This window comes from Theropithecus gelada, chromosome 13 (genome assembly GCF_003255815.1).
Source record: "Theropithecus gelada isolate Dixy chromosome 13, Tgel_1.0, whole genome shotgun sequence".
In the NCBI taxonomy this organism is placed as follows: Eukaryota; Metazoa; Chordata; class Mammalia; order Primates; family Cercopithecidae; genus Theropithecus; species Theropithecus gelada.
Genome location: NC_037681.1, coordinates 90077600 through 90091796, shown reverse-complemented (window position 1 = coordinate 90091796; position 14197 = coordinate 90077600). Strand labels below are relative to the sequence as shown.

The window sequence follows — 14197 nt, the reverse complement described above, 5'->3', positions numbered from 1 at the left end:
CGTATGTGTTTCAAAATCAACATGTAAGGGTTTGCAAATGTAAACTATTGCTTCTCTAGGGTTTGATTTTTTTGTTTTTTGTTTTGGTTTTGGTTTTGGTTTTGGTTTGGTTTTTCTTCTTTGCTTGCTCTGCACATCTAAACCTTTAACCCTCTATGTTTTGTACTGAATTCCTATCTCTCCACTTCCAGGTGGGCACTCTAGAAACAGCAGTGGGAGCTCTGAGTCCAGTCTTCCCAACCTAGCCAGGTCTTTACTGCTGGTGGATCAGCTCATAGACCTGTAGCCGTGACCCAGTAGCAGATGCAGTTCTGTAACCTTCATACCGTAAAATACATTTTCATTACGGAGTTATGAAAAAAATGATTTTTTTTTAAAAATCTGCAAATAAGGGGCCCTCCAGCCCTTTTCTCCTACCCCTTGCCTTCTCCTGTAGAAATGATAAGGAAAGAAAATCACTTTGGCCCTCCAGATATTCCTTGGCCAGTTCCTCCTTGTTAGTTTGCTGTGTTTTCTCATTACCCTTCTTCAATAGCATTATCTTAAATCAAGCGCTAGATGCCATGAGCTTCACCTCTGCTGGAATCGACTCCACCAAAAGCTTAACTGTAACTGAAACTAGTGAATTGACATTTTTGTCTCGTTCTTGCTAGGAATGGCCTCCCAAATCAATTCTCCCAACCCCTGTCTCCTTTGGCCAGATGCTGATGAATGTATTTCCCTGTTTTTGCTTTTTATCCTGATGCATTATCATGAGGACATGGCTACTTCAGTTGGTCTTAACTCTAGGCACTAGCCTGGAGATGGGTGTGTGGTTTAAGAAAGGGTAAAACTTACTGACTGGTAGTATACATTTGAGAAGAGAAATTGAGCCCAGCTCTAGCCAACCAACTTTGACCTTGTTTGATCATAGACTTAGCCAAGGGATTTTACACCCCATGCAACCTGCCCAGCATTCGTCCAGCTTTCTGGCTTCCATTGAACCGTGATTTCTCAGATCTGGAGACGTGACTGCAAGTACTTGAGATCCTTGGATAAAATGTGTACGTTACATAAATCCCAAGTATTGCCATTCCTTTTCATGTTAACTGTTCCAAGTGGGATCTCAGAATTAGACCAAAACAAGACAGTGGTGGTAATATGATACCTTTTATTAGAAGACTTTTCACTGGGGCGGGGGTGGGGGGAGGATGGGGAGGGGAAGGAATTGTAGCAGAAACAGATGTATTTTTCTTGTGATTTTTATTTTGAATCAAATATTGTAAATTGTGTATAAATGAAGATGCTGAATAGTTCTGTTTCCACTTGGCATTTCAAGTCTGATATCAGGTGTCTGTACAGGGTTTTGATCTCTTCCCCTTGTATAACTACACAGCAATCCTACAGTGTAACATATGGAATCATTTTGAATAGACTTGTGTGTTGCTATAAGCTTTCAGCAGGTCCTCTGTCTCTAGAATAAGCATGTTGTTTATTTTCAAATAATCGGAAATAAGTGTGCTGACAAGCTGGACACAATCTGGGTGTGCCCAGCTTACCTTTCTTTCTGATGTTTAAATTGAAGGCTGCAGCCAATGGAATATGTTCAGTTGGTTTTCCTTGGCTTCCTAGATTAAAAAAATTATTATAAAACAAAGCATAGTTCTTTATTAACTTTAGGATATTGTTCGTAAAATAAATAAAGGCCCCTGCACTAACATGACAACATGCCTCATGGTCACCCTCTGTATTATCCATTACTCACCACTTACTCATTAAAGTGTATTTTATTTCCTTATGTGGAAAGCACTTTTATAACATCACCCTTTTGAAAAGAAGTGGGCACAGAGAACCCCAGTCTTGTTCTCTTCCTCTAGTGCCATTGTCCATCATCAAAAGGGAAACTCTCAGTTAATCAGATTTGTACAAATAAAATTCCAAGTCCATTTGCTTGTTTTGCTATCTAGTACTTTTGTTTCTTCTTCCTCATGTTTGCACTTTAAGGGGGGAAAAAGTTTAACAGCGACAACAGTATAAAACACTGCATTCTGGAGGGCAAGGTTTGACCCTAGGAATGTGCGAGCAGCCTTTGAAAGGCATTGGAGGAAAAGTCTGAATCTTCCAGCCTTCCTTCTGTCTATGAATACTTCCCATGCTGGCTGAAACAAGATGAGCTAGGTAAAGGCCTCTAGATGATAACAGATCATTTCTAAAACTGAGAGAGGCACAAGCTTCCTGCCGAGGATTAAAAAGCAAAAGATATCCACGAAGGGCTCTCTGTGGTTGGATAGCAGTGAAAATAGGACTTGGTTTACCCCTTTATGGACAGGAAAATTGCTGCAGGTCAGAATTGTATTCTCTTTCCTGGACATAGAAAGAATGTATAAATTAATGAAGGAAATGTTTATTTTTAAATAAGAATAATGTTTGAGTTCTGTGTTTTCATATTTGATTTTTTTCATATATACATGTTAGAAATATAATGAAATATCTAGTTTCTCAATTTAATTGAAACTATGAAGAATACAGTTTAGAAATTAGGTATCTCTAAATTGTTCTTTTCATGCATTACCCATGATTACATTGAGATATATTATCTAGTCATTTGGCTCAGTAAAGCTTAATGGAGGCAGTTAATGAAAATGAGCAGACTAGAAGCCAGAGACGGTAGTAGAAGCCTGAGGGAGATAATGACAAGAAATCATCTTGGGCTTATTTAGAGTAAGGCCTCCTCAAAGGGGAGAACTGTTTCTCTGTTAAGGAACACATATGAGTGCTTTGGTAAACGGAGCCTTCCTTGGTTTAGAGCATCATCCCTGAGCTAAAAGAGTTTCTTTGAGTTGAGCATAGTGTCCTAGTACCTGTGGAATCATAGCCTGAGCTACTAAGGGACCTTTGAGACCATCCTCTAGTCCACCATCCTCTTCATTTTACAGGTGTGGGACCTGAGCTGGATTGAACAGGGTCGGGGGAGAAGAGGCCTGGGCAGGACAGGCCACCTGGGATCTCATCCTGGCCCTTGCCAGCCACTGGCTGAGTGACCTTCAGCAGGCACTTCACCTCTCAGAGCTGCTGTTCCTTAGAGTTATACAATGGGTTTGGACTAGATGGTCTTTAAGATTATAGAAGTATAGGGACCTAAGTATATATTACTATGTTTAGAAGGGCTATGAAGGATTTATATAATCCTGATGTTCTTCAGTTATCTTCTGTAGTTCCTGCTATTATGGCAGCAGTGTTTACATTTTAAAGAATTATAATGGGCTTTTACTAACTTGCTTTCTCTTGATATCTGAATAGAAGCCTAAATCATAGTCTTAGAGATTTTCCTTTTTAAGTATTACAGAAACACATGCGTCCACACACACCTACCTATTCTAATAAAATGGTATCAGAAGATTTCTTTTTAAATGTATAATCAGGGACCTACCAGTTTAAAACGGGCAAATGCTATAAGCATATGTTTCTGATTTGCTTTTATTCCAGCTATGTAAGAGGAATAACTATAGCAGAAAACATCACAAATTGATTTTTCCCTTTACAACATTCAAATGAGTCCCAATGTTTTCAAAAATACATACCTCAGAGGAGATAAGGCTTAAGTGGACACTTCTAAGTATGATTATGATTGTTATAATTAGTGATTTATTTAGCAGACATATCAGAATTTTGACATCTAATTAAGTGTTGTTCCCTTCAATGTCATCTAGTTTTACTTAAGAAGTTAATACTTATTCTAATGATGCTGCCATCCTTAAAGTTATTTTTGAAACTCCTCTCCTTAGAAATAATATCAAGGAAGGTAATAAGGTATAAGAAAATCAGTTATATTATTTAATTAGTATAACTTTGAGAAAGCATCTGAAAGTGTATTCATTCTTTATCTACCTTTTCTACTACTCTTGGTTCTGAGTAACATTTAACCATTTCCAGAAAGCAAATTCAACCCTGTAAGATGAAGAATGGTTACTGTTGAAGACGGTAAAAAAGAATAATCCACAAAAAATTCTCAGAGAGGACCTTATAATAGAAAGTGAACATGATTAAGACTTAATTTCTTTAATTTTCTGAATAAGGAAACTTCTGTGATTCCCTAGTCTTTAGAATGGTTTAAAAAATGGAAAGATATGGGTATTAAAACACCTCTGAAAGAAGTTGTCACTTTGTTCAGTGTTATTTGATATTGGACTTTACTTTTCCTGAATTAGAATTACAGAACTTGGATTGCTAATACTTGTGGAAAAACAAACCCAAGAAACGAACCTACTTTTCTCAAGATGTAATATTTGTTTTGTTGTTAATACTTTTGTTTGTTTTGAATACTTATTTCCTAGTCTCCTGACAGATAATTGATCAACCAATATAACCTTCCCCAGGTCAGGAACAGTTCTGCCTTCGGCAGTGCTGTGGGAATAAAGGGATCTCTGGGGCTGACAGCCTGTGATGTGGAGGGATCTGCACTCAGCTGAATAAATACATGCTATAGATACCTTGGGTCAAAATACAGTCTCTCTTGATAAGATTTTTCTGTGATTTCCCAGAGTCCTTAACCTTCTCAGTCTGTAAGATTATCAGGCTCCCATAGCCACTAACTTTGAGCTTTGGGATGAAAATGATAGGATTGCCCAGTGTGCTGGGTTAAGCAAATTAGAGGCTGCCTGGCAGAACAGAAAAACTATCACATGAATATTTAGAATGGAATCTTTCCTGAAACACTCCAGATACTGCAGCGCTATCTTTCATTCCTCTCTAAAGGCTATAATTTTATCAACACAAAGTCAGCCTTTTCTTTTTCCACACTAGTAATGTTTCTGAAGTTGGACGTGCTTAGGTTTCTTAAATCAGAATGAGTCCCAGAAAATATATAACAAGAAAAGTCTTTTGCTTCTCCCAGATTTCCTTTCATTAATAAGGGATAGGGAGGCTCCTTGGGTAATGCTAACCTATGCAAAGAAGTTACCAGATGGTGGTAGTTGCTAGAATGAAAGACACTTTCTTGGTTCACACTTTCATATAGTGTCCTGAATTTACTCTTTTCCTGTGAGTATTCTACTCTGCCCTGCACTCTCCTTTGTCATGTGGATGTGTATTTATCATAGGTCTTTAACCCGTCCTTCCCAAGACGACAAAGCAGACAGTTGTACCTGAAGATACGCAGTAAAAATGTGAAATTTGAACATTGCTGCACAAGTATTGTATTTTAAAAAAAAAGTCTGTAAAGAAATTTCTTATGTAAACATACAGGGAAAATAAAGACTTTTATCTGTTCAAATGGGAGAATGATGTTTAGAGATGTAAATAAAATAAGTTGCTCTTTTCCTGAGCTGAAAACCCACTTTTTTGCAGAAAGGATTTAATCACAGTATTGAGTGAATATAAGTACCTGGGCACAGGAAAAGTATAGCTACACACTGAGGACATATTAATGAATCATGGCTACCCGAGAGAATAAAACCCCTGTGGTCAAGGAGAATAAGACGCCTGCCAGCCTACGCTGGATATGTCCAGACACAGGGTTGTAAAATGGAGCACAGGCTTGCAGCTTCCTCCTCTAACTTAATCCCTAATATACCCAGGCCAACTTAATTAAACATTTTGTGTTGGCAAGATTAATTTTATCCCCAATGAGAAAGCTCACTCATTTAATTGCCTCATTGGCCTGAGAGGCACAGCTGGCCATTTTTGGCTTCCATCAGGTCCCTCATTTCCCAGTCGTGGGTTTTAACGCAGCTACCCAATATATGGTGGAACCAAATGCTTAATTTTATTATGTGAGCTAGAAGGTCATGGTAATTATTAGTTTGATGTATGTCTCTTGATTTCCCTAGTTTTGGTTCTGAGATTTTAAGTTTCAATTGCTGCTGCATTTCCAAGTTCTTATGAAGGGATAGTTTGCTTTCTGTTTACTAACAACATATGAGAAGGCTTCTTCTCAATACTCCAAGTCTTCATTTTCTGTTTTTGGCAAGAATTATATCTTTGATACTCCCTGTAACTGTTATTTCAGATTTTGGTATGAGGAAAAGTAAACTTCCGTTTGTGCGTGATGTATTTCGTTAAGGAATATCCAGCCTGACATTTAAGTCTTCAGACTTTGATTCTGTAGGGAGCATTCTGATGACCTTCACTATGTCAGTCAGATGGAATTTCCAGGGGAAACCCATCCTAAATGGTTCAGCACTTTGGGTTGCTTTGGAAGTGAATAGGGAGCTGGTGAGGATAGTTGCCAAGTCATCAGGTATTTTAGGAACTCCTTCTCTTCCCTGAAGCATGTGAGTTCTTGCTGAAATCTACATAATTTGGAGCCTCAAAATAGACTAATATGGACTTACCCATATTGAACGTGTCAACATCCCTAACCTGGCACACAGTCCTACATCAGAGCAAGAAAAAGAAGTGTGTTTTAACTTCTTGCTTAATTTTATGTGTGAAACCAAAATAAAAAGAGGCATGACCCAGTTTGAGGGAATTATAACAAAACCCTACCTTAGGCTCCATGATAAGTAAGACCCTGTGCAGACTATGAAGCCAGGCCCTGGGCTTTAGCCCCTGAGGTGCAACAGGCAGTGTTTACTGAGCTCTGTGGCCACAGGGTATCTGCTGTGACATGCCATTGGTTACCAAAGGAACTGGGCCAAGGCATGTGGTTAGGTTAGTATAAATCCTTCAATGCTAGTAGAGAGACTGCTTCAAACACATTTCCTTGTTGGCACAATGCTACCTTCATATAAAGGAACTGTTCATCCTGAAAACACATTTTCCCTATAAGAACACATTCACGTACTCAAAGACTTTCATCTGCCAACAAGATTTAATAGTTACCTTCTGTTTCTATTTGGAATTTCTCCTATCTCTTGACTACCTTGTTTCTGGTGCTACTACCACCAGAATTCCTTAAGGGAATGTGGAGGTCTGGGTTTCCCCCATATTCTCTGGCATTTCTTTGCCCTTCAGAGTGCCAGGCTCGGAGAGTTGCACAGTGCGATTGCTGTCCGCCTCGGCCACACCATCCCTCCTCTAACAAGAATAGAAAGGTTAAGGGACTTGGCCTTCTCAGGAGAACCCTTTAATGTACGTTTACATTCCTGCAAAGCCTGTTGATGCTGAAAGAAAGATAGGAAATAGCTCTCGTCCTTGTTTTGAAGGACAGGAGACTAATTTTCCCTTCAAACTTGATATTCTGGTGTTTTTGTGACTGTTTTTGTAAATTATTCAAAGTTGTTGGAATTTTAAGTCTGATTTTCCCATTACTCATCATGAAGGTCATAGAATATGCTCTGAGTTGGAAGGTTTTCCAAGTGGGTTCTTGACCAAAAACCTACTTTTTAACAAATAATTTTGATGGGTTAGACATGTTCTTCCATCCTTTCCAACTCTGGATATGGGCACACACACACCCCTTGGTACTTCCCAGTTCTCAAAACGTAATCTAGCACTTCAGGCATCCAAAGTGCCCCTGGTTCAATAGATAGCTGCTTTTTGCCGGTCTCTGTGCACAGATTGTTTTGACTGAATTCAGTTTAAATTTCCAAAAAGCACTGATTCTGTTCAAACTAATGTTCATTGGATTATTGACCCGTATGATGCCAGAGTTGGTCGTTGGCTTGACTAAGTTTTCCATTTTTTTTTCCTAGGAGATATTTTGCTCTCCTGCAGAACAAGCTTAATAACATTAACTTTCAAGGTAGTTTTGGAAGATGAGAAATTGTGCTTTTGTTTTGGCAACTGAAAACTTTGTCCAACGGATACTGTGTGAGGAAGGTGGTTTAAGGAGTTTTAGGGCCCTCTTGTCCTTCTTTAAGGCTCTGCAAACCTTATTTTGGAAAACTTCTTTTTCTCCCTTTTATTTGAATTTCCTCCCAGAAATTATCATCTTGGTATGACCGAGACAAATCTAGTATCAATATGCTTGCCTGAGAAACCAGGATTATGTCTGTCCACATAAATTGCAAGGGAGAAGGTATTCTGTTTATCTCCTGCTGATGCTTTCATATCACCATGTAACTGCACATATTAAAATTATAATGCAAGTAAAAATTTATTCTCTTCAAAATCTTATTCTTCAAATACTATTCAGAAAGCCATTTGGCACAAGTACAGAATTTAACTTAACGCTCCAATCTGGAATTCACTGAATGCATTCAAACTGTTAGAAAGGAAAATAAAAATGGAGGACAAACACATTTTTGTTTTGTTTCTGAAAACAATATTTAAGGTCAGAACTGTTTAAAAAGAAGCACTGCTAAAAAGTTATAGGATTCAGAGAAACATAGTATTTTTGTACAGTATCTTATAAAATGTTCAGACCTCTCTCTACATTCTCTTTACAATGTAATGTCTCTTAAGTGACTGGTTTCCCAATAAACTGATTTTAATGCCTCTTCTCCTGTGGTCTGTGTGCTTAATTCAAGCAGAAACTTTAGCAGGGGATAATTTTTGGCAGAAATTTCTGCTAGCTAATGGTTTGCATAGGAGGGGAGAGGGTCAGTATGGGAAGGGGATCATTGAGTTCCATCTCTACAGAGGTTCTAGGTCATCTATGGCTCCAAATCATTGTATCTAATATTCTTATCCTGGTGGGCTGGGCAACTCCAGTAGTATCTCTTTACTGAGCCCATGGTGAAATGATACCTTTACCCCCAACCACCTTCTCTCTGGATTCTTCTTGCTTAGTTACATATGCCTTTTTCCTGCCCTCTTGCTAACATGTGCCCAATGGCATCCTTCTAACCTGCTAATGTTTCTTGGAAGGTAAGCTCTCTTGCATTCTGATCATTGTCTATTTGATTTTAAAAGCCAGAGCACCCTGAGGCACCTCTACCTAGATAGAAATAGACTAGTATATTGGAGTTTGCTAATGCTTCTGTAATGACCCATGCATTTTACTCCTTCTGCTTAAATAACTTTATGACAGATTCATTTAAGCAGAGGAGCTCTTTATGAACTTAGAAGACTGAAAACAAAATTCTGGGGCAACTCCAGCTGAAGGTGATTTATTTGGTCTGCTTTTGATGCTGTATGCTCCCCTCAGAAGGTACCTTCAGTATTAATATTTTGGGCACTCTTGTGCTCTTTGAGTAGTGCTTATGATGTAAGTAATCAAGTAAACTTGCATTTATCAAGCAGCCACATTCTGCTTCTTTTCAGAGTTTGTCCCTCTGCATGTGGCGCAGATGGCCACATGCCAGATTCTGAATTGAGTCATCCCCAGACAGTGTTTCTACATAATCCAAAACTGTCATGGTATATGTGGAGTTGAATGACTGGGTTTGTTTTCATTCCATAATGAGCCAGTGCCAGGTAGAGCAGGTGTCTGTGCCTGGCCCTGTGTGTAGGAGCATTGCATAGTTAACGCTGAATGTCTGTGTGCCTAACATCTTCATCTCCTTTCCTGTACGTCGTGCCTATCATGTTCCAAAACGTGAGACAGTGGTTGGTTGTGTTCCAGTTTGTGTGCAGTTTCCTTGCCTGACTTTTATTTTTATGTTTTTCCTTTTGCATTTCAACATCTATTATTTGGTCCCACAATGTTTTTGCCGCGGGTTGACCATTAAATGTTCCAAATAGAGTTGAATTGACCTACACATTAATTCTGCATTTTATGCTTTTCTAGGTCTCCAGAGAGAGTCCAGTCCCTGTCCTGTAATAACTGTAGAGCACTTTAAAGAATCACTGGGTGTTAAAGGCCTTCCCCTGTATCCAGACCCCTCCAGAGTACCTGGCACAAAGACTCAGAACAACTTAGAATCTGACTACTTGGCCAGAGATGGCCCTTCAAGCAACAGCTCATTCCACAGTAGCGAAGAGGAAGGGACTGACCTTGAAGGAGATATGCTGGACTGCAGTGGGTCTCGGCCTCTCCTTATGGAGTCTGAAGAAGAAGATGAGAGCTGCAGGCCCCCCCAGGGGAAGCTGGGAGGAGCCGTTGCATTCGCTCCACCAGAGGTCTCTACTGAGCAAGCAAAGACAGTGCAAGGTGGAAGAAAGAACCAGTTTCAAGCCCTCACACAGCCAGCCACTGATGGGCTCAGTGAGCCAGATGTTTTTGCCATAGCTCCCTTTAGGAGCTCAAGGGTTCCAAATGATGACATGGACATTTTCTCCAAAGCCCCATTTGTCTCCAAGAGCAGTGTGGCTCCTTCCCAGCCAGAGGAGTCGGACGTGTTTTTGAGAGCTCCTTTCACTAAGAAGAAAAGCATGGACGAGTTAACAGTTATCCAGAGCACCTCCCAGGAGCTACCTGCACAGACCGGTCTCCTCGGTCAGACAGGTGACATCCCCGTGCCCTCGGGCCGTGAGAGAGCTGTGTACACCTCTGTCCAAACTCAGTATTCCACAGCTGGTTTTGTGCAACAATCTAACCTCCTCTCCCATTCTGTGCAAGCAGCAGACCATCTGGACAGCATCTCTCCCAGGGGATCCTGCCTGGAATCTGGGGGTCATCCTAATGACAGAAACAAAGGACCTCAGCTCCAGAAAGAAGCTGTCTCAGGCCCCGTGGCTGGCAAACCATTCCGCCCCCAGTCCTTATCCAAGTATTCCCGTCACTATAGCCCAGAAGATGAGCCAAGTCCAGAAGCCCAGCCCATTGCTGCCTACAAAATTGTTTCACAGACCAACAAGCAGTCGATAGCGGGGTCTGTTTCTATCACATCTCTTTCTTCCAGGACTACGGAGCTGCCAGCTGCTGATCCATTTGCTTTAGCACCCTTCCCTTCAAAATCAGGCAAGAAACCCTAGGAGCAAAACCTGAGCCTCAAGCCTCTGTCTCTGTCCCACCCTCAATACCTGCCACGGCACTCCCAGCTGAGCCTTCCGAAGAAGAAATATTATCAGTTCTTATCTTTCAATTCCCTGCGTCAGAGCAGAATTTCTTGAGTCAACAAACTCAGTTGCAGTGATATTTAGTTGAAGCCCCTTTAAGTTATGTTCTTTTTGTTGTTGTTGTTAGTTTGTTTATATTGATTTCTGGACTTGTAGGCATTTTCATATCCTTCACAGAGGTCATCCACTTCCGCCAAGAACTCTGCTTCCCCCCACCCCCGGAAACTGTTTAAATCCTGAAATACTTCTTCACCCCAATCCCAAAGGGGCCCTATTGTTGCTAGTTTTAATTCCTGTAGCTCCTGTTCTAAGTCATGCCCGCCGAAGAATCAAGATTAGTCCCTCCACTAAATTAAGATTTAGTGCTCCTGGAAAGGGGAGATGTCTGGAAAGAAGAGCAAGACGAAAACCCTGCACATCAACAGGAAGTATAATCCTGCAGTTACTAATCATTCCTGTGGAAGCAGAAGCTCTAGGAGTCTGGATCTGTTTCTCAGTCTGTGTGCGAGCCAGACTGGCCCTTGTGCATGGGTGTCTGTGGGTGTGGAATGTACGTCAGAGCCTATGTAGAGACACAGGCAGATGGGATAACGCCTCATTATCTAGTCATGCTGGCAGGGCTTTCCGCACATCCGTGCTTTTGAAATTAGTATGAGTGTACAGGTTTGTGTGTGCATGTATGCGTGTGTGTGCACAGGAAGCATTTCTACTTGAGGGAAATCCTGCCCCATCATGCCTGCCTCCACAATCAAATCACTCGTGTTTTGGTGTTTGCTCACCTAACGGACTTGAACCCCATTTTATTTAGTTAGTTTTCTTCTCATGGCAAAATGGAATACATTGGAAGGTGTAGGAAAATGCTGCTGGAACTGATGTTTCAGAGTCATCTTTTTTTCTCTCTGGAATTTCCTGTTTTGCTATTAACAAATTCTATTTACCTGATCGTGAAAAATTAATGTCCCTTATACATTTTCCCCTCACAACACTAGAAAAGAACACCTTGTTACAGTTCCGGCCTCTGAGTATGTGGGCTAAATGCCAGCATTAGGGAATTCATCCATCGTAAGACGAGGCTACAAACTAGGCTTGCTTGTTTCAGGTTGTTTTGTTGTGTGGTTGTTGTTTCCAAATCTCTGCTGCCCTTTGAGGAAACGTAAATCTGAGACATGGGAATAAGTGTTTGGGAGGATGGAAAAGACCCAAGTCATGGAGGCATGAAAACTTTTACGTTCTCTGTCCTCTTTAGATGTTGAAATAGGCCAGACAGGTTAACTGATGTTTTTTTTTTTTTTTAAACTGTCTTTTATTTCTGGAAAGATCTGACTTATTCCTAGCTTTTTTCATACCCTTTATTATTAGTGCCTTAAAATAAAGCTGGCCAGGTGCGGTGCCACACACCTATAATCCCAGCATTTTGGAAGGCTGAGGCGGGAGGATCACTTGAGCCCAGGAAGTTCAAGACCAACTCTGGCAACACAGCGAGACCCTGTCCCTACAAAAAAAAAAAAAAAAAAAAAATTGGCTGGGCACAGTGGCTCGTGCCTGTAATCCCAGCACTTTGGGAGACCAAGGTGGGCCGATCACAAGGTCAGGAGTTTGAGACCAGCCTGCCAACATGGTGAAATCCCGTCTCTACTAAAAATACAAAAAATTAGCTGGATGTGGTGGTGCACAGCTGTAGTCCCAGCTACTCAGGAGGCCGAGGCAGGAGAATTGCTTGAACCCAGCAGGCAAAGGTTGCAGTGAGCCGAGATTGCACCACTGCACTCCGGCCTGGGCAACATAGCGAGTCTGAAAAATAAAATAATAAAAAAGTTAGCTGGGTATGGTGACATATGCCTGTAGCTGCTCAGGAGGCTGAGCTGGAACGATCAGTTGAACCCGGGAGTTGCAGTGAGTCGTGAGTCCAGTCTGGATGACAGAGTGAGACCCTGTCTCCAAAAATATAATAATAAAAATAAAGGCTGTATCTCAATGGGAAGATTTCTGCTAAGGCAGTTCAACTTAATGGAAAGAACTGCTGCATTAGGTTTCAACTTGAATGCTTTCTGTCACTTCTAGCAAAGGTTAAGTGATTTTTCCATTAGCTGTGGAAGTTTGGAGTGTTATTTACCAAGCCAGATCAATGATTTAAAAATTATTGGAAATTCATCTAAGAATCAAGTCTGAATGCCCAATTGTATTGCGGTTAATTAGGTGTGATATTCTTTAAAGTTGAGCAATATTGGCAGTAAAATATGAGCAGCTACTTTTCAACACTTTTTCCTTTTTTGGTTGGTCTCTACCTATTTCAAATGTCCAGATTAAAAGATAAATAATTGGGGCCGGGCGCGGTGGCTCAAGCCTGTAATCCCAGCACTTTGGGAGGCCGAGACGGGCGGATCACGAGGTCAGGAGATCGAGACCATCCTGGCTGACACGGTGAAACCCCGTCTCTACTAAAAAATACAAAAAACTAGCCGGGCGAAGTGGCGGGCGCCTGTGGTCCCAGCTACTCGGGAGGCTGAGGCAGGAGAATGGCGTGAACCCGGGAGGCGGAGCTTGCAGTGAGCCGAGATCCGGCCACCGCACTCCAGCCTGGGCGACAGAGCCAGACTCAGTCTCAAAAAAAAAAAAAAAAAAGATAAATAATTGGCACTGTGCCAAGGTTTGGTTTTCCAACTAAGGTCTCAATTGTGCCATACACCTATGTCTTTCACTTTGGTGGATGCTAAATGTTTACTCTAAGAATATGCTTTTTCCCAATTCTCATTTCTGATTTTTATGTATTAGTGGATGCAAAATTGTCTTTCTAGTTGAATGAATAATTTTGGCTAATGCACATGGAACTTTGCACCCCAGATTCTTCCCATGGTCATTATCAAGTGAAGCTCTCAAAAACATGAGCTAAGAGACTAGAAATATTCAGGGATATTTCTCACCCCCACTCAGAAATTCTTTTTTTTTTTTTTCTTCAAGATGGTGTCTTGCTCTGTCGCTCAGGCTGGAGTGCAGTGGCGCGATCTCGGCTCACTGCAACCTCCACCTTCCAAGTTCAAGCGATTCTGCCTCAGCCTCCTGAGTAGCTGGGATTACAGGCACACACCACCATGCCTGGCTACTTTTTGTATTTTTACTAGAGACGAGGTTTCACCATGTTGGCCAGGATGGTCTCGAACTCTTGACCTCCCGATCTGCCCACCTTGGCTTCCCAAAGTGCTGGGATTATAGGCGTGAGCCACCGCACCTGGCCCAGAAATTCTTAAAGTACGAGGTCATTCTAATTCCCCTTTCCAAATATTCAAGATTATCTCTGTAACAGCCCAGCAAAATGTTTTTCCTTTGGTTATTTGATAATTCCCTTCTAATCAAGTGACTATTTTAATTCCCAAGGTGCAAATCAGAATAAAATCAT

At 41.1% G+C, this 14197-nt stretch overlaps 2 protein-coding genes across 3 annotated transcripts in view; both read left to right on the top strand.

Moving 5' to 3' along the window:
* The window catches only part of AAK1 (AP2 associated kinase 1), a 165050-nt gene extending 164613 nt beyond the window's left edge, over positions 1-437 (top strand). The window contains exon 21 of one of the 2 annotated variants that reach the window (XM_025354861.1): positions 192-437. In XM_025354861.1, the coding sequence (XP_025210646.1) occupies positions 192-286 (95 nt within the window). In that variant the 3' untranslated portion in view covers positions 287-437. The remainder of the gene's footprint in view (positions 1-191) is intronic. The other variant, XM_025354862.1, reaches the window with a different exon arrangement.
* A 9160-nt stretch (positions 438-9597) lies between these two features.
* LOC112604882 (uncharacterized protein FLJ45252) lies at positions 9598-12297 on the top strand. Its single transcript, XM_025354381.1, has one exon. The coding sequence runs from the start codon at positions 9811-9813 to the stop codon at positions 10717-10719; it is 909 nt and encodes a 302-aa protein (XP_025210166.1). The 5' UTR covers positions 9598-9810; the 3' UTR covers positions 10720-12297.
* Positions 12298-14197: the final 1900 nt, after the last annotated feature.